This window comes from Protopterus annectens, chromosome 13.part0 (assembly GCF_019279795.1).
Source record: "Protopterus annectens isolate FY-2018-M chromosome 13.part0, PAN1.0, whole genome shotgun sequence".
Classification (NCBI taxonomy): domain Eukaryota; kingdom Metazoa; phylum Chordata; order Ceratodontiformes; family Protopteridae; genus Protopterus; species Protopterus annectens.
The window spans coordinates 180,071,353-180,096,782 of record NC_056747.1 but is presented as its reverse complement, the minus strand read 5'-3'; the positions used below and the strand labels follow the sequence as shown (position 1 = coordinate 180,096,782).

The following is a 25,430-nucleotide window of genomic DNA, read 5'->3' as shown; positions in this document are numbered from 1 at the left end:
ACCTAGTGTTCCAGAAGAACAAAGTTGGCTGACATACCAAACCCTCCATGTTTTACAGAATAGGCATTGAATCAGAATATTAATTTAGCAGTCTTGTCTCCAATCCTCAAAACAAAGGATAAACAATCTTGCACTGTATGGACTTTCACAGACATCTAAGATATTACCCACAAAGAACCAAATACTTAAGAAAAATAGAGAAACTCTGTTTCCATTGCTGTTAATGAAAAAGGAACACAGTGTCCAAGCAGACCACCTCCAAATGGATAGTACATTACATTAACTTTTTCTTGGCTGCCAAGGGGAGTCCCCACACAGCAAAGTCAGTCCTCATTCTACCATGGAAATTGTAGTCAATATCGTCTTTACTATAAAAGAAAACAAAATTCCAGACACAACCATGTATACACGTGTATGTATATATGTCTCGTGTATACACATTTGCTAAACGTTATAGACTGGACATTCTTTTCAAAGGGAGAAAAGGCTTCACCACTGCCATTCTCAGACTGCAGCAAACTACCCCAGGCAAACATTCAGCCTCCCAATTGTGGGGCAAGCTTTAGAATTTTACCAAAGGTTGTGAATGCATCTGTGATTAATATAAAAAATGTAGCACAAATGTGTAAGAAATTTGCCACAAAGGTAGATGTTCGACTAGGATCACTGCTGGCATACAAGTTTACTTCCTACTCCCCCCTCTTGGGGAACTGTGGGTATTCAAAGACTACTATGAATACCAATTTACCTTTCCCATGCACCTGCACCCATGTTTTCCCTCTGTCCACTTGTTTCTAGAGAACCAAAACTTCTTGCTTAATGTGGACTAGAGCTAGGGAGGGCAGGCCATGAGGGTAATCCTTATGAAGGTGGGTTGAATGAACTCCTTAGGGTCCAAACAACCCTTTTGGTCCCTTTCTGTTCAGGGGCCAGGAATAGTCATCCCCTGTAAGCCTAGCTGGGCAAGACAAAATTAAAAATAGGAGTATTGTATTTTACTAACAACAGCTGTTATATACTTGGACTATTGTAACTTACTATATTGTATTTATGTATGTGTCTTGGAGCTTTTCTCCCCGGGCCTCTACTGAAAATGGACATGCACCCAGTTAGACTAGCCCGGTCAACAAATGTAAAATAAAATAAAAAAATAAAATAAAAAAGATGATGAAGACTGACATGTTATAATGGGTATATACTGATGTCAATGGAAAAAGGAGTATGCCTGGCCTGGTGGAGAAGGGAGGGGGTAAACCTCTGGAAGTTCAACAGATGATTAGGTCCTCACCTCTGGCTAGTTCCTCCTCGATGTGGTTTATTTCATTTTAATTTTCATGTAGGCAATCTACATTCATGTGCTAGTCATTTATACTGCATCTAATTTGACAAAATGTGCACCTGAATGTCCAACTGTAACTCCATAAAACATTTACTAAATAAAGTGACATTGCTTGAGACACCTTTTTATACACAACTGATATGACTCATTCTCTGCATCCACAAAGCACTGCTGCTTGCTTCCTCGGCTTAGTTTTCACCAGCCTTTTACTGTGGTCCAGTAGTCCCTTTATAAAAAAGTCATCTTGTCTGCACTTTTTATTCCCCTTCATAAAATCTTCTAATACTTAACCACCCTATCCCTATTATAAAAAAAAATAAAAAAAATAAAAAAAAAAGCTACCCACTTTCATATCTAACTGCTTAGTGCTCACTGCAGTGTTTAGGATAAACCATTTTTTTTTTATCTTACCTATAAACATCTACTGCAAGATCACCAGATATTGGTGAGCCCTCATTCTGGCGCTCAGTAGTCCTCTTGGATTAGTGCTTCTGTTTTCTCCTGGTGAGAGGAGTATGGGAACATTATTTCCTGGAGACTGCTGATCACCAAAAAGCCTAATAACTGCTTTACAGGTGACAGCTTGGAATCTGTACTTATATTCTGGTCCTGGTAATAGAAGGAGCAGAGTGCACTGATTCCAGACTGTTTCTGGTTGGCGAGTGAGTGAGTGTCTGTGCTTAACGCTCCTGATTGGTCTGGTTGCTTTTCAAGGAATCTACCAGGAAAAGGCTACAAACCTGCAGACCTTTGCATCATCTGGGACAAGAGTGCGGCTCACCAAACAGGCTCTGGTCTGCTTCTATTCTTTTCTAACATTTTGCTTCTGGTGAGAGAAGAAGCAAAGGAGTATTGTATCCCAACAGAATGAAGCTGTGGTGAGATCAGCATTAGTAGTAGCCAGGCAGTAGCCATTCATGCGACTCTCCTCTTTTCATCATTCTTAACAAGCTAATTCTTTGTTTTCAGTAAGTACAGCTTGATTTGCTTCTAAATTCAGAATATCTGCCTAAATACTTCATCCATAAATTTTCAGGCTCTACATATTAGTTTCCCCTCAAGTGTTTGGCAGTGCTCTGTACAGACTCAGACACCTTGTGTGACATTTTTCCTGTAAAAACAGAACTGAAATTTCCCCAATATCTAGTTGCACACAGGAAAACTGTCTGCAGTGACAAGTACTGTTCACATAATTGCAAACCGGATACTCCTGCCAGTGATTCATATTCTCACTCCAACTGTCTAATCAATAAAAAAGGGTCTATTGCCATGGATATGAACTTTCCTACTGTCTCCATTACCGGCTTAGTGGATATGGGCATCCTGAGGCAATGCAGAAATTGCCTCACATTTACTGACAACCAGTTAATTCTCAAACAAACTGATATGGCATGTGAGAGATGTATTTACACAAAGTCACTGGAGACAAAGCTCTCACATAAAGATACACCTAATGTTAATTAGGTTGTCAGTAGTACAAGAGCTGCACCAATCACGCACAATTCGATGCAGACATATTGATCCACATATGCTGAGGCACTTGCATGTAACCTTCCTAAACCACAAAGACTTCCTAGATGAAGTACGCATAACAAATACCCTCAGCAGCCAAAAATGCTCTCTTTCAAAACAACACCCACAATAACACATAGAGCTACATGTCATGGAGCCTCTACCTTTAAACCCATAAGGCAAACCACCACACAGTCCAACATTCTAGTCATTGGAGACTCCATCATGAGACACACTGATGTCCCTCTCAGCAGGCTAAGTAAGAAGAAAGTTATGGTCAGTTGCTTATCAGGGGCTAGGATCCACCACATTACACATGCAGTCAGGTCACTGGACAATAATTACCAATATGACTCAGTCATAGTCCATGCGGGAGTAAATGACCGGAGACGTACATCCCTAGACTACATGAAGAGAGACATCACGGAGCTCTCGGAATATGTGTCTCAGGCTGGTATGAGCCTAGCATTGAGCAGCATTTTACCTTCTCCAATGATGACACCACAATATGAGCAAAGGATGATTGACTTTAATAATTGGTTTAGTGTCTAGTGTCATTCTAAGGGGGTGGAATATTTGTCAGCATGAAAGAAGATGATCAACAGACCACGCTGCTTTGCCAGGGATAGTCTTCACCCTCTAGGCTTTTGGATATTAGCTAAAACACTGTCTTTCCCCCATAGTGCCTTTTTTAGGGAATGCCAAACTGAAAGTGCTTCTGACATAGCAAAATCACAACCAAGAAACTCTAAAGGTATTATTGCTCAATGCTAGGAGTCTAAACAAAAAACTCCACTCCCTAGAAGCTCTCTCTCTACCCTAGAAAATCCTGACACGAGTCAAGTCACTGAGACATGGTTTAAAGCAGCGGAGAGCACACCAACAGTGCAAGGTTATAATGCCTTCCACACATTTAGGCCAGCTATTTCACAACCAGGGACTAAAGGTGGAGGTGCCTCTATTTACATCAAAAATAAATATACTTCAAGTTTGGTCAAACAGGACAATGCATTTGAGCTGCTCCAAGTTAAAATCACCATATGTAAAATCCAATACCACTTCCTTGCAAGCTACAGGTCCCCCTCTATGACCCAGGAAACCCATACCATGTATTTAAACTTATAAGAAACACTAACCATCCAACCCAATACTATATTCATGGGTGACTAATTAACCCAATTATTAAATGGGAATCCTGTAAGACACCAAACGTACATGCACAGGGATTCTTGGATTTTGTAAACGCAAACTCTCTGGACCAGACAATCAATACACCAACCAGGGGTGCAACCATACTGGATCTGGTCCTCACTAATATGGGAGACTGCTGCACACTCCTTACTGTAATGCTTTCCCTTGTAAGGTCAGACCACAAAATGGTCGCCTTTGAAGTAAAAAATAAAACCTGGACCTCCAGCTAAACCTGGAATATTCAGGAACTATTCTAAGGCTAACCTCCTGCTATTAAGTGAGAACCTGGCAACATTTCAAGCCCCCATAAACCCTGAGAACACTTCTGCCTATGCAAAACTGTTCAAAAAAACCCCGTACAAACATGTTAATAGCTGCACAGAGGCAGCTGTACCCACTAGGAAGAAGTATAAAACTAACTCAAAAAACAAGCCACCCTGATGGAACCACAAAATCAATAGGCTGTATAACAGAAGGAAGAATATCACGGCAAAAATGAGGAGGTGCGGCACCCAGCAGGAAAAAAACACTCATCAAAATAAACAAACAACTCAGAGGACAAATAAAGCTTACCAAAACCAAATTTGAAGTAAGTTTGGTCTCCCAGGCTAAGTTCAACCACAAAGCATTCTTTAGCTTTGTCTGTAACCTCAAAGGCAATGCACAATTGTGTGCCGAGCTCATTGTAAATAGAGCCCCCTATACCGAGCCAGAATATATAGCAAACCTCCTGGCTGATAAATTCAGCTCCAACTTTACCCCTCTCTCCCCCCAACCTTCCCTCAAAGAATATCATTAAACAGAACTCACCCTACTATCACTAGAGAACAAATCCTTAATGCTCTAAGTCCATGAACACTGCATCAATGTGCCCAGACACTATCGCAGGATGCCTTCTAAATAGCATGAAACATGACCTATTAGGGCCTCTGAAATTACTATTTAAGGTACCCTCCAAACAGGCTTCATGCCTCATGAATGGAGAAAGGCAACAGTCAACCCCCTGCACAAAAGTGGGCCATCTACAGTCCCTGGGGACTACAGACCCATAAGTCTCACTAGTCTTATATGTAAAACCATGGAACGAATTATCATGGAGATGATCAATAGAGATATAGTAAACCTCCAGACACTGGACCCAACCCAGTTTGTTTTTTTCAAGGATAGATCATGCCTACTCAACCTGGTGGACGTCTTTGAGAAGGCCACCAAAGCAATGGATGAGGGCAAAATCGTTCACACTGCCTACCTTGACCTAGCAAAGGCATTTGCCAAAATACCTCACTCGGGCAATGTTGACAAATTCAAGAGGTTCGGTACAAACCCGTATGTCACCCAGTGGATAGCCAACTGGCTCACAGCCAGGACCCAGGAAGTTAGAATTGGGGAGTCCACCTCTACAAAGAGGCCAGTCACAAGTGGTGTCCTCAGACATCAGTCCTTGGACCACTCTGTTTTGGCATTTACTTCTCAGAAGTCAAGGCCAATGTGAGTGGTCTCTGGCTGACTAAATTTACAGATGATTGCAAATTAGTAGCTGTCACTGAATCTCACACTGACACGAATGTTCTTCAGGATGTTCTCCAGGAGGGGGCTGACACAGACAAACAACTGGTGTCAATGCCATGGACTAAAACTAAATGCCAGGAAATGCAAAGTAGTATATTTTGGGAAGTCATTCATTCCTGGTAACTATCATATTGACACCACACCCCTTAGAGTTGACCCAGTAGTCAGGTACTTAGGGACACACATAGACAGTAATTTAGTCTTTGACCATCATGTTTCTACAGTGGTGAAAAATCATTCTATGTTGCGCAACTTATAAAGAAAGGTATGGCATCCAAGTCCAAGGAAGTCATTGTTCCACTATATTCAACATTCATCAGACCTATCATTGAGTACACTGCCCCCTTTGATATTTACCTAACCAAGCATATCGAACAATTGGAACGTCCACAGAGGTTCCTCTCTAAAAGAATACTGGGTGTAAGTAAAATGTCCTATACAGACTGCCTCAAGGCCCTATCCCTGTATTCTGTCTCCTACAGGCTTTTGAGGGGAGATCTATGCCTGGCATAAAGGGCATTGTCAGACCCCACTCTAATGGGCCTCCTGCACTTCCACAAAACAAACAACACCAGAATTACCCATGCCAAAGACTTAAACCGTGCCTGTGATATAAATAAAACCTACTGGAAAAATAGGTATGTATCCCAGAGACTCCCCACCTACGAAACAGGCTCCCCAGCCATGTGAAGCAGAGTTCCTTCCTAATCCAATTCAAGTGCAACTTGGATAACTGGATGGGAAACTGGAAATTCACCCCTGGTTTGGCACCTATGTCTCTAATGGACGCAAGTAACCTGTAAATGGTTCATCTCCCACGCCCATGCTTACACTCATCAAGGGTATGAGAACTTGTCACAGATTTGGGATGCATGGCTAGGCTTAAAAAGGCCCTTGTGGTCGTTAGCCTAGTAAACACCTATGAACCTATATGTATAATCACGACCTCTTACCACTCTGGCTGCCTACCAAGCTGTATGGACACTTTTTCACTAATTACTTTTTCATATGCTTGGAAAGGTCCATGATGTCTTCTTCCTTGTTCACAACAAGGCATACATCAGCAAGTACCCTAAGGTTAATTGTTCAGCTAACTGTTATAAGCAGACCTTAGGTTACATCAAACTTCAGGGCAGGCTTCAAGATCATATTCATTACAATGTTTAATGGAATAGAAACAAAAATAATGGGTAGAACAGTGACAGCTAAAGTAGCAAGCAGATATAAAATATACTCACGTCTTGCAGCATCTTCTCCAGCTTTTCTTGCAACTCCATGAAATACCGTGAGCTCACAAGTGCATTCTGAGACTTCTCGAGACAGTCACGTGCAATTTCCACAATTTGATGGTGGATAAAGCTGAGGACGCCATCAGCTAGAGGCAGAGTGCTGCTTGGAGAGTAGTTTGTTATAATGTCTTGCAGACGCTCCTCCATCTGGGCCGTAGCCTGAAGGATAACAGATAAATGTCACTGTAGCCCAAATTTCTTAGCATCTAACATTCAATTCTGTTTTAGGAATCATTACGTAGCCTGAGCATAAGTATGTGACTTGTGTCAGTGTGTGCATGCACATTTGCAGTGTAAGAGGCTATATAGCAACCAAAACTTGCTCCATTAAAGCACTAATGGGAAAAAAAAGATGCCCACATTTAGATGAAAACAATATTATAATTTTTGATAACTAAATGAAATAGAGCTAAAGACAATAGCACTGATGTACGCATAGTAGCATATGTCAGTGCCATGCAAGTGGCCTACAAATAAGAACTTTAGTTGTAATTCTACAATGGTAGAGATCAGGCAGTACTAGCTGTCATACAGAGGTCTATCAGGGAGTCCACCAGCACCAGAGCTGCCTGAGCTGCTACTCAACAATGCTTAGAGTCTTTGATGGGAGGCTGCACAGCGAGAATGTGGGAGTGCATCACTCAGGGTACAAACTTAAGCAAAAAAAAAAAAAAAAAAAAAAAAAACCCAACAAAGCTCTCAGCTATACTACATCTTGATCATGGGGTGGTACTAGGCTATCCGCCCTAGGGCCTATACAAGCCTAGCCATAACAATTCTGTGGCTATTTCTTCCTAGAATATTTACTTCCCTGGTCCTCTGCCTAGCAAGGTGACTGACGTGATCCCCGGGGTGAATCTCCTGTCTCCCAGGTTCCTTTTGAAGAGGGCCAAAGAAGCGCTCAGCTTGACATGTATGGGCAGTCTATTCCAGAGTATGGGGAGTCTCTGGGTCAGGAACCTGTCCCTCCAGCATGTTTTGTTTATTGTGATGACCAGGTTTAGATCCCTGGAGCATGTGGCTCTGAGGGATTGGGATTTCTTTAAATGTAGCATGTCCAACAGCTCTGGGCTTGACATGGCCTTGTATGTTAAGCAGAGATCGTCTCTGAGTAGATGATATGCGAAAGAGTATAGCTGGAGGTTTTTTTAGACGGTCAGCATAGGGCATCTGCTTTAGGCCTGTGATTCTTTTAGTGAGGTATTTCTGCAACCTTTTCAGCTGTTGCAGAGGTCTTGTGAGGTACATACCAAACGGGTGTTGTACTCTATTATAATGGGTCTAATGAGGGATGAGTACAGTGGGACAATGACCTCCTTTTTTCTGGATGAAAAGCCCTTAGTGATGAGGTGTGCCACATAGAAGGATTTCCTGACTGTTGTGGCAATGTGGTTATCGAAGGTGAGAGCACTGTCCACCTGCGTCCCTAAGTCCCTTATCACACTTTCTGTGTTTAGTGTACTGCCACTTATGTGGTAATTCATGTGTACAAGGTTTTTCCCAAAGGGGATAACTATACATTTCTTGGTATTGTGCTTGAGCCCATTGCTCTGGCATCAAGCATCTGTTTCTGTAAGGCCCTTTTGTAGAATATCCACATCATTTGGGGATTCAATAATGGTTCCCAGTTTGCAGTCATCTGCAAACTTTGCCAGCTAGAATCCCTTAGTGTTGGTCTGTACTTCGGAGAAGTAGATGCCAAACAACAGTGGTCCGAGGACTGAACCCTGAGGTACTCCACTTGTCTGGAGCCAGATTTGGAGTCGGCTACTTTTACAGTGTCGGTTCTGTCAGTAAGCCAGTTGGCAACCCATCGAGTGACGTAGGGATTAATGCCCAGCTTAGTAAGTTTATCTATGATTCCAGAGTGGGGGATGGTACCGAAGGCCTTGGCAAGGTCCAGATAGCCTGTGTGGACCACCTTACCCTCGCCCACAGCTCTGGAGACTGATTTGAAGAAGTCAATCAAGTTGAGGAGACAAGATTGGCCCTTCACGAAACCAAACTGGGTGGGGTCCAGTGTTTGAAGGTTGCCAATGTCTTTGTTTATAGGTTCCATGATAATGCATTCCATGGCTTTGCAGATCAGGCTCGTCAGACTGATGGGACAATAGTTCCTGGGATCCAAGGTGGATTCCCCCTTGTGGAGTGGGATAACTGTAGGTGTGCATCACTCATTGGGCATGAAGCCTGAGGTGAGGCTATGATTAAACATGACACTTGGGTGAGGTGCCAGTTCATTTTGTAGTTCATGTAGTACACAGCCTGGGATGTCGCCTGGTCCCACAGATGCTGTATTCTTAGCTTTGGAGAGTGTGTTTTTTACCTGTGTGGCCATGACTACCAGAATTTGGCAATCTTTTGGTGCTGAGATGGGCCCTTTAGGGGGTGAGAGGGGCGGTGAAATTGGCACTGAATCAATCTGCCAGGATATTGGCAATGTCCTTGGGATCAGTATATTTAATACCATTCTGTTGTAGCTCAGAGCAGATCTGAGCATTGCCATTTAGATTCTTGACATAACTAAAGAATGCCTTGTGGTTATCATTGGAATCTTTGGCAATTTTATTTTCGTAACTAGCTTTGGAGGATTTTATGAGGGATCTCAGCTTCTTACTGAGTCTGGTAAGGGAGCTTTTTGCATCCTGGGATTTTCCTCTTCTCTGCAACAGTTTCTTCCTTCTGTTGTATAGTTTGTTTATTGCAGGGGACCACCAGATTGCTTCCTTTTTTTTGGTGGAGAGCATCTTGGTTCTATTTAGAATGGCATGATTCATGCACGAGTGGATGTGCTCGTACAGTGCCTTAGTGTAGGATTCAGCAGTCGAACTTTCAGTTCCCGTCTGCATGGGTGTCATGAAGTTTGTCACTTCTGACTTGAGTAGCATGAAGTTGGCTTTGGAGAAGTTTTTTAATGGAGGTTTCCCTACTTGGGGGTGGGATGAGGACGTCAAGGGTGATTAGCTTATGGTCAGACCTGACCAACGAGGGGGTGACCACTGGTGTGGAGCATCAATCTCCCATGTTGGTAATGACCAGGTCTAGGATATTTGAGCCCCCTGGTCGGACTACAGATTAGTTGATCCAGGGCATTGGAATTTATGAATTCCAAGAACTGCTGGGCAAAGGTGTTGGTACCCGAGTAGTTTTCCCAATTAATGGCAGGGTAGTTGAAATCACCCAGTATTAGGGCGTTTGGCTGTATCTTAATATTTTCCACTATGTTTAGAAAGGTGTAGTGAGAATCTTGGGGTATGGTGGGGGATCCATAGCAAGCTACAATTTGGATTGCAGTCTTACTTAGTGTTAGCTGCACCTGTAGAATTTCAGATGCATTGTGTTGGGCAACTAGCCTGGAGGTGTGAATATCCTTGGTGAATATGGACACTCCTCTGCCTTTAGTCTTCCGGTCCTGATTTGGTGGCCGAAAAGTGTGCTAAGAGTTGTAGCCTGGTATTGCAGGGGTGCTCTCTGGAGCCTTGAACCAGCTCTCAGTTACTGCACAGACATCGATGTTCTCCATTTTTAGGAGTGCCTCGAGAGAGTACATTTTGAGGTTTAGACTTCTAGCACTAAGAAGCATTACCTTCAGATTTTGCATGCTTATATCTGTTATGGTAGTGGTTTTGTCCTTTGAGCCTTGCCTAAAAAAGGCACTACAGGGGTGGCAAGAGCCTTAGCCAGTAACCTGAATCCCAGGGGCGACAGGTGCAGACCATCTCTGGCAAAGCATCGTGGTTTGTCGATCATGTCATCCCACCTTGAGTATCTTGTGCAGTTATAGTGGCCTTACAAGGACAGGTCCAGTGAAATACTATCAGAAGTGTGCATGGGATGGAGTGGGAAGGACATAGCCATGAACTATAAGAGCTAAAGCTTTCTCATTTGTGACCAGAAATGACAGTGGGATCATGACATGGCTGCACAACATCATGTCAGGGAAATACAAAGCCACTGTCTTTAACAAAAGAAATGGGGGGGAACAAGGCATAGACACAAGATTAGAGGGATGCTTGGAGCTGGGAAACTATTTCAAAGAGAGGGTTGTGGTCCCAAGGAATGGACTAAAAGAAGGGGTGGTAGAAAGGGCATCCATGATGGCATTCATTGAGGTACGGGGAAGGTGGAGAAGAGGTAAGGAGGAAGAAAGGATAGGAGGGGAGGCAGAATTCTGAATGCACTTTAAGGGCAAAGGTTTACTCAGCCCTCCTGATGTAAAGCAAATGCAATCCAATGTGCACTAATATTAAGAACATTTCTTAAATATTAAGGGGACACGACTTTCTTTCTGCAAAACATGAAAATTATGTACCTACCATAACTACAGATCCATGTTGTCTGTTGCTGTGTTGTTTCATCTGTGACAACACTGGATCCTACCATTATAGTGCTGGGAAAATTAAAAATATAGATACTTACAGCTAGAATATGGCTGGACAGTGTACAGAGGCAGGCTACTTAAGATAAGGGCTAGTATATGAAGAAAAGCTGAGGGCATTAGGTGTAAACACTTTGGAGAAAAACAGTAGCATGGAATATGATATTCACTTCTTGTGTCATCAGGGAGTGAGGTGGAATGATACTAAAAGGGAGGGTAACGGTATAAAGGAAAGAGCTGACAGCTGAGAAAGTGAAATCACAATGACAGAATTAACTTTTTAAAAAGCAAGACCCTTTACTATGCAATTATTTTTTACCACACTGCTACATACAAATGCATTTAATTTATCACTATCTTCCTTTAAAAATAAACTAGCTGACTGGATGATTAGCCACAGGTTTATACCAGGAGTGACTGGTATGGCCCTCATAGATATAGAAGGTACAGCCTGATGGAGGGTACTTGCCAGACATGAATATTTATAAGGCTCAGTGGCCTTAAAAAATCTATGATTCTACATCCAAAAGACCTAAACCATTAAACAAGAGAAACTACAGAACTGAGGACTGGTACACATTCTTATCTGCGTAGATACAAAAACATGTTAACTACTGTAAATTTCTAATGTTACTAATAAAGAACTGCAGCAGCAGCAAAAGAAAATTTATATAATGAATATTAATATAGCCCCTGCTAAAACAAAGCAATATTTTTCAGACAGAATGGCAGGGCTCTGGAATAACCTGCTAGAGACAGTGGCAAATCAAATCAAAGCAGAGACTCATGGAAACCCTGGGTGGTGGATGGAAGATGAGAAAAGGAAGCATCAGTTTTAAAGGGTACAGACGTAAGGGCTTAGCAGCTATTTTCCTTTACTCAAATATCAGTGCTCTTGCACCTCCTTAATCATTGTGAAATGTCATCTACAAAGTTAGGAGTTTTACTGTTGATGACTACGCATAGGTGGTACCAGCCATGCAATGAACCTGTGCTTTAATGCAATTATTTGCCAAATCAGACACCAGCACAAAACCATCAGCCATAATGAACAATTGTGTTCTGTTGCAAGATACTGTGATGGGGATGGGGGCAGAGGCATTATGCAAGCAGCAGCATAACTATTCAGAGCTGGTACTCCTATATGGCAGCATAGTAGCCATAGAAGTAGTAAAATAATGGTAGACAGAACAGGTTTACATTTTCACTCATTTCACAGACTTCCAATCTAAACCAGCTAGAGTGGACTTATTTGTACTTTTGAGACTAGTCACAGAAACAATAGCTGTAGAGAGCAGTGTAGTATGCAAGTAGGACCTACATCTCCTTAAGAACAAACCCTTTCTAGTCTTGTACAGTTCCAGTACAAATGACAGTGCTGATGCAACATGCAAAAAATGAACACAACAAAAGATGGTTTTCATATGTTTTTCAAACGTTTCTTAGGATTGTGAAAAAAAATGCCCACTTCATTTTCAAACCATAGCCATTAATCCACATAAAGTCCTGGCTTGCTCTCATGGACACACTTCTTGTGTTACTGGACAGCTCTTGGAGTCAGACTATTTGTACACCATGCTAGACACTGGTGGTCTTTTACCTTTAAAACTCTTCTTTGAGAGGTACCGTAATCTATTATCTTACATTTATTTATCTTTCTTTGAGCAGGTGGGCTGGCTGAACCACAACACCACTCAGTCAGCCATAAACTTACCTACAAAAGTAGGTTGCACATAAAAACAAGCAACAAACTGCATTTTAAATGATGACAGTTATAACAGACATGAAAATGGCAAACATTACATTGCAAACTTGGAAAGTGTCAATTCTGCAAGGCTACTAGTAAATAATATATATTTTTTAAATCTTGTGACAAAAACACTAGCTAATCCAGACTACCAACCACCGAGGAAAAACAAGGAAATTAATAAGAAACATGGATTTGTAATTATTCTCTGTGAATATATTCCCCAGAAGGTCACTAGTCAGTGGCATCACACCAAGTATTTAGTGACCTATAAACTCCCTGACCACACTTAACAGACTTTAAAGTAAACAATACAGCATACCATGGTGGTGGGGGCCCTTAACGCATCCTCTGTTATGCATTATAAACTGCAAATCTCCCAAAATGTAAGATTACCAAAGGATGAAGAATTGCTCAGAAAGTTCAGTGACAAAGTCTGATAATCACTAGTCATGGTAAGTAACATGAACACAAACCAGCCAAGAACTATATGGTCTTACATTTGGTAGTTATAAAGGAGAGGTAGGTAAAAGACCAGAATATGAGTTTGAGTTTTATCCACTGCAGAGTAGATATGTTGCTTAGGTGTTCAAATAATTTTAGGACTGTTGGGAAGACAGGCAACCATGGAACTATTCTGACACTGAAAGGAATGTAGTTTCATATTTTAAATCCTTGTCTGGCAAAAACCTTGCACCAATGAAGTATTCTGTGTAATATAAAATGAGTGAAGTCCAAGGTACACTAAAGTAGTATCCTGGTGAATGCTGGTAGTGCCTACCTAGCTGTTTAGAAAAGGACAATATGGACTCATTAAAAAAAAAAAAAAAAAAAAAAAAAAGGAAATGTAAAGCATAAAAATGAAAAGGAAACTACTCTGCCTTTCATGTAAAAGGCGACAAACGTTTTTTAGTTACCTAGTACATTCTTAATGTTCAAATTACTATAAATCATTTGCTCACTGCTGTTAGAGCAGAGCAAAAATGATTTCCTGAGAATTCTGCATGCTGCTTTTTGCAGGTCCCTCTGTTTTCTAGGATGGTGGTATATACAAGTCTGGGTGGGAGTGCAGGGGTATGACCCCTGCAAAAAACATTTACTTCAAATTGCTCTATTACATTACATGTAATGGGCATCCATTGAGGAATTACAAGTGAGAAATTAAGACATGAGCAATCAAGTTGCGATCTCTCAAAGTAAAAAAGAGATAGTGGTCTCTTAGAGGGGAGTTGCCCATAAAATACAGTTGTGTACACTTACCATAAATGTAGATGTTGGAGTGTATTCACTGTTGCAGTCATTACATTTGGGTAATCCTGCTGGCAGGTTGCCCTCAGCAGGCCTGAATTCCAAAGTCTTGGGTCCTGCGTCGGCTGCTGTCGCCCCCTCCCTGACGTCAGGTCGTCAGGGGTATAAAAGTAGTAGTCGACGCCATGTTCGTCAGTTTTTCTTGCCCCAGATGTTAGGTGCCCCCAAAAAAGGGTAGCCAAACTTTATATACATACACCAATATAAATTTTACCTTCATCTATAAGCAAATACACCACATAAGTAGTATAAATCAGAGAAGGAAAGATAAGATCCAAAAGAAAAAAGGGGGAAGCAGGTGGGTAACATGGACTGCAACAGTGAATACACTCAAACATCTACATTTATGGCAAGTGTACACAACTGTTGCAGTCATTACATTTCGGTAGAGTCCCAAAGCTATGGTTGGGAGGCTGAAACTAGACAGCAGTAGGAGCGGCTATGAGGCCCTGCAGAACTGAAGTGGCAAAGCCTGCCCTGGATTTAGAGTAGAGTGGCAGATGATAATGCTTTGTAAAGGTGTGCACTGTACTCCAAGTAGCCGCCTCTAAAATGTCTCTGGTTGGTACTCCCTTGAGAAAGGCTGCTGAGGTGGCTACAGCTCTGGTGGAATGAGGCCTAATTCCCTTAGACACTGGCTTGCCATGGTGTAAGTAGCAGAAATGAATGCAGTGTCCTAACCACTTAGAAATAGTCTGCTTTGAGATCGGCTTTCCTTGTGATCCTACAGCATATGCCACTAGTAATTGCTCTGTCTTCCTGAAAGCTTTGGTTCTGTCCAAGTAGAATCTAAGCTGTTTGTGCATGTCCAAAGAATGCAGAATTCTCTCCCCCTTGTTCTGTGGATTTGGGGAAAAGGTAGGCAGATGGATGGCTTGGTTAAGCGCCACACTGGACACTACTTTAGGCATAAATGTTGGGTTTGTCCTCAGGGAGACCCTGTCTGGATGAAAAATGATGAAAGGTTCCACAGCCATGAGCACCTGTAGCTCTGAAACTCGTCTTGCAGAAGTAATTGCTAAGAGCAGTGCTGTTTTCCAAGGTAAAAACTTCATGTCAGCAGTAGCCGCTGGCTCAAAAGGAGGTAGGGTGAGTTTTTCCAAGACATAGTTGAGGTCCCATGCAGGTAAGGCTAGTCTCCTTGGGGGCCTTAAATTTTTGGCTCCTCTGAGGTACTGCCTTAATAAAGGATGAGAAAAAAGTGGTGGCTCTGTAATGTAATGAGCCGAAATGACAGAGGCATGAATTTTAATTGATGAAAAAGATAAGCCTTTGTCCAGCATCTCAGTTAAGTAATGCAAAATCTGAGGAATATTTGGTACCGCTGCATCAGTTCCTTGTGCCTGGTTCCAGGCACAGAATCTCTTCCATTTTCCAGCATAAGACTTTCTAGTACTAGGCCTTCTGACTTCAGAATGACATCCATCATAGCTTTACTGAGAGTTGTTTTTTGTACAACTACATTATCCGCCATGCTGCCAAGTTTAATGTCCTGAGTTGGCTGTGCATGTTCTGATTGTTTTGCTGGGACAGTAGTCGAGGTATTTGAGGTAAGGCCCCAGCTGGGTATATAGAGAGAAGTTCCTTAGTATTGGATACCAGTACTGGCGTGGCCAGTCTGGGGCAATCAGTATCATCTTTGGCTTCTCCTGTCTGACCTTTAGGAGCACCTTGGGGAGGAGAGGCCGTGGAGGAAAGGCATATACTAATAGGTTTTTCCAGCTGTAAGATAGGGCGTCCACTTTCCATGCTTGTCTGTGATGAGTCCTTGTGCAGAATATTTTTATTTGGTAATTGAGAGGGAAGGCAAATAGATCTATGTCCGGGCATCCCCATTTCCTTGTTATCATGCTGAAGACTTGTGGATCAAGTTTCCACTCGTGGGGATCCATGAGGTTTCTGCTTAGTTCGTCTGCCAGAGTATTTTCCTTTCCTGGCAGGAATTGTGCCTGGAGATGTACTTGGTAAGACAATGCTGTGTCCCACAAAGTCATGGCTAGTCTGCAAAGGGGGTAAGAATGTGTGCCTCCCTGCTTGTTTATATACCACATGACTGTGGTGTTGTCTGTCTTTATCAGTAGTTGTCCCGGATGATGTAGGTCCCTGAAGGCTGTCAGGGCATTTTGAACAGCGAACATCTCTTTTTGATTGATATGTAGATGCATTTGGTTTGAGGACCATGTGCCCTGAATGCATCTTCCTGCCATGTGGGCTCCCCAGGCATAGTCTGATGCATCCGTTGTTAGTGTCTGCCTGGCTGGAGGTAATATGAATGGCTGTCCCTTGTTCTGGTGACAAGCCTTTTCCCACCATCGAAACTCCTGTCGCAGGCAGGGAATGAGAGTAATGACTGTTTCCAGGCTGTGGCAATGCTGAGCCTAGACACTTTTTAGGTACCATTGAAGTTTCCTCATATGCAGTCTCGCATATGGAATTAGTAGGATGCAGGATGCCATGAAGCCGAAAGCCTGCAGAATTGTTCTTGCCGATAACTGGGCCTTTTGTTGCCAACATTTTGAAATAGGTAGTCAGTTGCCTTTGTCTGGCGTGAGATAAGCCATCTGGGCAGTTTTATTCAAGCTTGCACCCAGGAATGTAATCTCTTGTGAGGGTGCTAGATTTGATTTCTTTTTGTTGACTATGTACCCTAGGCATGTTAGAAGTCTTTTCACGAATGCCAGATGTTGAAGAAGAATGTCCTTGTTCTCTGCTTGAATGAGACAAGTCGTCCAAGTAAGGATATATTTGTATTCCTCTGACTGCAGAATGCAATTACTGGTGCCAGGTACTTTGTAAAGACCCTGGGCGCAGTAGATAAGCCAAAGGGCAGTTCAGAGAATTGGTAATGCATTGAACCTGCCTTGAATCTAGGTATCTTCTGCATGGTTGCCTCACTGGAACATGCAGGTATGCCTCTTTTAGGTCTAAACTCACAAGCCAAGCATTCTTGCCCAGCATGGGCAGAAACTGCTGCAAAGTCAACATTTTGAATTTTGGAATATCCAGGAAAGTGTTCAGAATAGACAGGTCCAGTATCGGCCTCCAGGCCTTGTCCTTTCTGGGTACCAAAAACAGTCTTGAGTAAAATCCTTGTCCCTGCTCTTGCTCTGGTACTTGTTGAATGGCCTCCATGTCCATGAGGGATGAGACTTGTTTTTGTGCCTCTGCCCATTGATTTTTTGGCAGATCTGGCCAGCCGTTTGCCTTTGGCAGAGTATGGAAATGGAACTTGTAAGCCTTGTGACACTATGTTTAGAGCCCACTTGCCCTGGGTTATGATGTGCCAATTTTGAGCAAAAAGAGCTAATTTTCCCCCTAAGTGTGCTGCCAGAAAACAAGTGCTTGGTGCAGGCAAGGGGAAGTCATTGAGACTTTTTTCTGTATGTTTGTGATCTATCTTCTTCAGCTTTGGAGGTAGAAGCACCCCATTGCTGGGGCCTGTAAGAACCTTGCGCCTGGGATCTGCCCCTAGGGTGTCTGGGTCTGCCCCTTTGAGGTCTGTCTGACACAGGAAAGGACCAATTTTTTTGTAGGCCAGTGTCTACTAAACCTAGGTGGCTGTACTTTGACAGTTTGCATAGATTTAGCTTTATCCTCCACTTTCTTTAACACCTCTTCTGCCTTAACACCAAACAAAGTATCATGCTGTAAAGGTGCATCTAGTAATTTAACTAACATGATCAGGCAGATTTTGTTCCTTTAACCAAGCATGCCTCCTAATTACAGAACCCGTAGCTGCGGTCCTACAGGAGGCCTCCAAAGAATCAAAACCATATTGCAAAGTATGTTTTCCAACTTGTTCTGCTGCATACAAAAAATCCTGCATTTCCTTGTTTTCTGCACATTCAGAATTTAACAACATTTTCTGTTTAAGCAATCCCATGACATGTTGCTGATACTTAAGTATATGAAATTGACAATTTAAAGCCCTTACAGCCAAAGTTGCAGATGTGTAAACCTTTTTTCCCCATCTGTCCAGTGCTCTTGAATCTCTGTCAGAGGGGGTTGGGTTTTTTGCCATGGAAGCCTCAACTCCCTTTGGACCCTGTGAAATAGTTTCTGGGTCAGCAGCAGGGTTTTTAAAAATAAACTTGTGTGAGTCAGGAACCCTGTAATATCTGTCTGGCTTAACAGGGGCTGGGGGTAAGGAGTCAGGGGTCAGACTAGACTCCGAAAACACATCATCTATAATGTCTAACACAGGTGGAATGGCTAGAGGCCTGCGCTGAGGTGGTAAAAAAAAAAATCCCTGAGCCTCTTTTTAGATTCTGAAAAATCTTGGCTCTCCCAGTGGAAATACTCCCTCATGGTATGCAAGGTTTGCCCAAAGGAATAGTCCTCAGGAGGAGATGCTGAAGGTATAGATTCTTCAGCATCAGAATCCTCATAGGGGGGAAGAGAATATCCCTGATCAGAAGAGGAATCAGAAGAAATAGAAACCTGATCTGAAGATTCATAGTCAGTGTCTTGTCTAGACCTCTTATCAGGAGGGGGATGGGAACCCCTGATCAAGGTAGTCAAGTCTTCGGCCATTTTGAGCATCTGTTTTTTGGGCATAGAGGCCTGTCCATGTGGCTCTTGAGTTTGTTTACTTGCTTTAGAAGGTGCTTTAGTCTTTGTCTTTGAAGCTGAAGTTGTTTTAATGTAAAGATGTTTAGGTCTGAATATACCCTCAGAAGCCGGTACCTGCTCAGCGGCTCCGGACCCATCTGAGGGATTAGCGTCCGAGGCTCCAATACCTTGAGTATCCAGCGGCATGGCCGACTCCACGTGGGAGTCTGTAGTGGCCTGCGACTCTAAAGTAGCAGGTGTCGGGGGGCTGCGAAAGCACCTCATTGAGAACCAGCGACTGGCTTAGGAGAAGCTTTGTCATCGGTTTTGGGCCTCGGTTGTTTTTCTCTATCCTTTTCTTTGCGTTTTTTGTAAACTCCGGTAGTCGGATGGCTATCCGACGACATGTCAGGATAATTACACTGGCGTCCAAAAAAGTTTAAAGCAAAATCATACTGACGCTTAACAGTGCGTTGGTTAAATCTAGCACAAAACCGACAACCAGTAATGTTGTGATCAGGGCCTAGGCAAGGAATACAGTAAGAATGAAAATCCTTATGAGGTATTTGCTTACCACAAGAAATACAATTATTAACTTTTTCTGACATCGGTCTGGAGCAAGAAAAAAGTTTTCCCAACGGGGTACTTAGCTTTATTGAAAACTTCGGATCTGAAACTCAAACACGAAAATCTCGGCCGACTGGCACTTGCAAACTGCTTCTGCTTCGGGCACTGCGCAGCAAGAAAATGGCGTCAGCTACTTCTTTTATATCCCTGACAACCTGACGTCAGGGAGGGGGCGACAGCAGCCAACGCAGGACCCAAGACTTTGGAATTCAGGCCGACTGAGGGCAACCTGCCAGCAGGATTACCCAAATGTAATGACTGCAACAGTGAAACACGAAGGAACATCTGCAAACTTTCTTTAAAGTGTTTTGTAGTCTGGATATGCTGGGTTTTTGACCACGATGCAAATAAAAAAATACTTAAAGTCTGAAATAAGCAAGCAAGCAGTCTCTTCCCCAACAGTCATGAGAACTCCGTAGTCACCAACTTGGGGATACTATACAGCATGTAGCTAGCATGGAGCATAGTTCATTAGACCACCCCCAGCAATAAGTAATATAAAGATGCTAAAGCATGTCTGCAGCACACAGAGCAGTTCATCCTTAAGAGTGTCCACCAGTAGGGAAATGGAAGGACTGGGATCAAGTCACACCATTAAATATCTGAAGGACCCCCTAAGTTTAAAAAAATACTCCTGAAGGGGAAGAGCAGTCAGATAAGGCCTTGTTTTTTGGAGCAGTTTATGCTAGTTATCTCCCATCACCAACAGAGATGCACACCAGACACTTTGACGGAGGTCCATGCTTTGAACCATCATTTGAAAGAGTTACAAAGGATCACATCCATCAGTGTGGTGCTTCTGCACTGCAACCTTCTTCTTGTGTGGAGAAACTGCAGAAGAAGAATGGCATTCAAGACGTATACCTTACAACAATATTTCTGGGAGGCTTGATCCCAATTATGTTGGGCACGAAGATGAATGAAGTGTAATACTAGTATTTTCCAGCAAGTGCTGTCACAGAAAATTAGAAACTTATAGAAGTCCGAGGATTGTTTTTCTTGGCAGAGAAAGAGGTTATTATATACTATAGTCAATGAGATTAGGAGAAAGAACCTTTAGTTTTCACCATTTTTCAGGGAAAGATGGCATTACAAAGTGGTGGTCATAATTGCGATCCCAACAAGGTGGAAGAACATTTGGTACCATCAAGTTTTTAGATGTCTAAGTAATAATGCAGATAAGGGAGGAATGTGTTTCCACAACTTTGGATCTGGCCCAGCAGCCTCAAAAATGTTTGGCTTTAAGATGTATTTCAACAAATAATAACTTAGTAGTTTAGTGACAGGCGACCGATAATTAATAACATCACCTATGGTTATGACAATGAAGCAAAGTGTGCCTGCTTATAAAGGAAGCAAAAGAATACACTAGGCGAGATTAGATTAATTTTACAGTAGCACACGAATGTATGCAAACCAACTATTTTCAGTTTTAAATGCACTCTTACTATAAAAACACATACAGATAAATAAGGAAGGGTCATGACTGATTGGCAAGGTAGCAATCAGACAACATTATCACCCCTTTCCATTTATAAAGAGTTTTCTAACAAACAGATGACAGACAATCAATTACTAATGATCATTTACATCAAGGGAATCTTCAGTCTCTTTACTAGTGGGACTGCAGAGAAAGTGCAGTCGTATAAAACCTTATCATAACAGATTGTCCCTCTCTTCACTGTTGCAGTATTCTTTACATAAGGGATTCCTGCCAAGGGCAGCCCAATGTCCACCCAGTATACCAAAGTCTTGCTCCCCGTACAAGGCGTAGGTCATAAAGGGACATGCAGATACATACCTCAGAAATGAAAAGCCCCAGGAGGAACAATTTCCTAGGAACTAGGAGAAACACATGCATCCAGAAAGAGAAAAAAAGAAAAGAATCCCAAACCAGGAAGGCAGAAGGAATAGGGCAGAGCAAAAAGGGGGTTGGACGGTGGGAGCAAATACTGAAACAGTGAAGAGAACATCTACTGTTATGGTAAGATTTTACACAACTGCACTCTGTCCTTCCATATCACTGTTGCAGATTTCTTTACATAAGGGAGAGTACAAAACCTCAAGAGAAAACAGGGAGGAGAAAGGAAAAAGAGCCCCCTAAAAACCCATGCAGTATAGCTCTGCAAAAGTAAGCTCTTCCTCTAGAAACAACACCCGACTTGTAATGCTTAGTGAAGGTAAGGACAGAAGTCCAAATAGCAGCCTCAAGGATAGAACTTTCATCCAATCCTTTGAAAAAAAGAAAAGCACCACAGGAAGCAACAACTCTAGCAGAATCGGCCTTTACAGAGGTAGAAAGAGATTTACCATGAAAGGAACAACAAAAAGAAATGGCCTTAGAGATCCAGACGGATATGGTTTGCTTAGAAACAATAAGTCGTTCATATTTGCTAATGGCCTTATTTTTATCCAAACAATATCTCAGCTGTCTATGCAATTCAAGGTGTGAAGAACCTTCTCACTAGCAGACAGTGGGGAAGGAAAAATAGATTAAGAGACAACTCATTAACCACCATGGGCATAAAAGAAGGATTAGTATGAAGAGACACCCTGTCCCTATGAAAAACTAAGAAAGGAGGAACAGCCATAAGAGAGAGGAGTTCACAGACTCTTTTAGCTGAAGTAAGGACCGAAAGAAAAACAATCTTCCAAATACAATGTTGCAAACAAACTGAAGCTGCAGGCTCAAAAGAAGCCTATGTCAAATTTTTGAAGCACATAACTGAGGTCCCAAGAAGGTGGAACAGGCTTTCTGGGAGGCCTGATATGAAGGATGCCTTTAAGAAACTGTTTGACTTCAAACCTAGAGGCAAGAGGAAGAGTCAAGGGCAGACCAGAAGGAACAGCTGAAAGGTGAGCTTTAACTGAAGAATATGTCAACCCAGCATGGAGCAATTCACACAAATAAGAGAGAACCAGAGTGATCCCCACGGAAAAGGGATTGTGGTTACGAGAAAGGCACCAGACAGAAAATCTCTTCAATTTGGGCAAACATGATTTCCTGGTAGAGGGTTTCCTGGCCTCCTGCAGAACCCTAAGCATGTCCTCAGAAAACAGCTGCCTAAAAGGGATCAAAACCCTATCACCCACAGCATCAGTTGAAGAGTGGACAAGTGAGGCTAGATCAAAGAACCCTTGTCTTGTGTGAGAAGGTCCACCCTGTGAGGTAACCTGAAGTGACTGCCACAGCTAAATAAAGAAGAAGGGGGAACCAATGCTGTCTGGACCAAAAGGGAGTTACCCACATGATTCTGGGTGAGTCTTTCCTGATCTTGAGCGGAGCCTTTGGAATTAAAGGAAGGGGAAGGAAGGCATAAAACATTCCCTTCCAAGGAAGACAGAGTGCATCTTCCCTCCAGTCCAGAGGGCTTGGGACTCTTGCACAGAAAAGAGGAAGTTGTCTTTTCAAAAGGGATGCAAAAAGATCTAACTGTGGAGTACCCCATCAATGGGCAATGTCCAGAAGCACATCTCTGTGAAGCATACATTCGTGAGCCTGTGTACTGGATCTGCTCAGAGAGTCTGCCACTTCATGTTGCTCTGAAAGAATGCACACACCCTGAAGAGTCACTCAACACTGGACAGGTAGATCCCAGACCTTAACAGCAAGGCTGCAAAGAAAGTAAGGACAGCACCCCCCCCCCACACACACACACACACACACACACACACACACTTGTTGATATACCACATCACTGTGGTATTTGATCTGACCTCTGATGGGGAAGCCAGAGATCATGGACCTTGGTGGAACTGAAAAAGGCTCCCCACCCCCTGTCCGAGGCATTGGAAAAAGTTCCTGAGATGAGACTAGAAGCTGAAAAGGAAGTCCTAGATGGACAGAATCTGAAGAATCTGCCGCTGGAAGCTCGAATCTGAGGCATGGAAGGAAAGGAACTAGGAAATCCAGTGGGTGACAGTGTTGAAGCCACACTGACTTGAGGAACCACTGCAGTTTTCTCATATGGACTCTGGCTAGATGCAGCATAGGGCCCTGAGAAAATCCCTGGTTGTGACTGAAACCAGAAGAAGAAGAGACTGAAAAAGGGTGATCAGAGAGAGGGCTTTGGGTTGAGGCAGAGATGCCAGCATGGGAATGTTCTGGTTTCTGCAAATGAGAAAAACATGACCCTGAAAAGGAACCTAAACTGATTTCTGAAAGTTTATGGTAAACTTCAGGCTTTGTAACAAACAAAAAGTAAACTACAGATACTGAAGCAGGGCCTCAGGGGACGAAGCCTGAATGAGTAGGTAAGTCTAGATAAGGAAAGATACGAACCAATCTCATCCTGCAAAAGGCAATGACAGGAGCAAGGCATTTGGAGAATACCCTCGGGGCAGTAGATAGGCCAAAGGGCATAGCAGAGAATTGAAAGGGCAAGGAAGAAACAGAGAAACGTAAAAACTTCCTGGAAAGGGGATATGAAGATTGGCATCTTTGAGGTCCAGGGATACCAAGAAGGTCTGGGAAAGGAGGAGGAACAGGGTTTGAAGGGACAATAGCTACAAGGAAGGGACCTTTAGAAAGGTGTTGAGCTGAGAAAGGTCCAGAATGGATGTCCGAGTGCCTTCGTTCCTGGGAACCAGAAAAATCCTAGAATAAAACAGTTTCCCTCCCTGGGTAGGGGGCACAACTTGAATGGTACCCTGAGCCAAAAGGTCCTGGAGCAGTTCTGGAAAGAAAGGAAGCCGTTTCCGAGGAGGCTGATTGATGTCCAGAAAAAGAGGAAGAAGGATTTCTACACCATGCGATATCCCTGGCAGATGATGGATAAAACCCAAGAGTCTTAAGTGACTCAATCAAATGGGATGGGTCAGGGAAAAACGGGATAAGAGAACCTGGCCTAAGGAAAGGGGAAGCAAATGATCAGCTAGAACTTGGTTTGTCTTGAAAAGGAGGATTCTGAAAAGTAGAAGTCTGAGTAGACTTAGCAGCAGCTCATGCCTAAAGCCCTTTTTACCTTTAGGAGGAGGGCATGGCTGTCTGCATACAAAAGTAGATTTGGATGGATAATTCCTCTGGAAATTCAGGACAGGAGAGACAAAAAAAGTGTTTCAATTCCTGCAAGGCCTTGTCTTTATCCTAGAGGGACTTAAAAGGCTCAGAAGCAGCAGAACTAAAAGGGTTCTTATTATCAAGAGGAGCATTCAGCAATTCATCCTTAATGTCATCATGTAAGGGCTGGAGAGGAAGCAAAGATTAATGTCTCAAAACACAACCAAAAACAGCAGCCTTACAGGCAGCATCAGCTGCATTATAACTACATTTATTAGAGTGGCAAGCCACTTGAGAGGTAGAACCCAGGAAAAAGGGTCCTCATCAGAGGACTCCTGTTCTCTGAGTAAATGATAAGGGAGGAGCAGGTACAGGTACAGAACTCCCTGAGGAAGCTTTAAGGCCATTAAGGAATTAAATAGCCCCTGGCAAAAAAACTGCCATTCACGTTGGTGATGTTTAACAACAAGGGAAATATGCTTGTTTTCCTTCCGAGGAACCTTTGCCTGAAAAACCCTTGTCCACACTCAGTCAACGTAGTAGGAATTTCCTCCCAAATTATGATTTCTGGTATCCATCTTGGTCCCTCAGATATAACTGGCTGAGGTTCCCCCCTTAATGTCCAGAACAGATGTTTGCAAAGCCTCTGAGGATATGCGAGAAGTTGGATCCATGCTGACCTCTGATAGGGTCATGGCAGAGGAATCTGTGACAACTGGATGATCCTCTGAGCTTTCCCTAGCCTCAAGAGAGATGCCCGGGGCAGGTGGGACAGCAGCCAAATCAGACCCAAGTTTTTGGGCCTTTTTCTTGGCAGGCAGCTGACCTTCAGGATGGGAAGACTCCACCATAGCACCTTGTGCCAACAATTTAAGATACTGGCTCTCTAAGTAACTCAACAAAGAGGAGAGATGACCACA

The 25,430-nt window shown here is 42.9% G+C and overlaps 1 protein-coding gene across 2 annotated transcripts in view; it reads right to left on the bottom strand.

The window, feature by feature from the left end:
• The window catches only part of MAST3 (microtubule associated serine/threonine kinase 3), a 1,680,970-nt gene that overhangs the window by 1,105,400 nt on the left and 550,140 nt on the right, over positions 1–25,430 (bottom strand). For both annotated transcript variants that reach the window (XM_044090757.1, XM_044090758.1), the window contains one exon: positions 6,850–7,059. In XM_044090757.1, the coding sequence (XP_043946692.1) occupies positions 6,850–7,059 (210 nt within the window). The remainder of the gene's footprint in view (positions 1–6,849; positions 7,060–25,430) is intronic.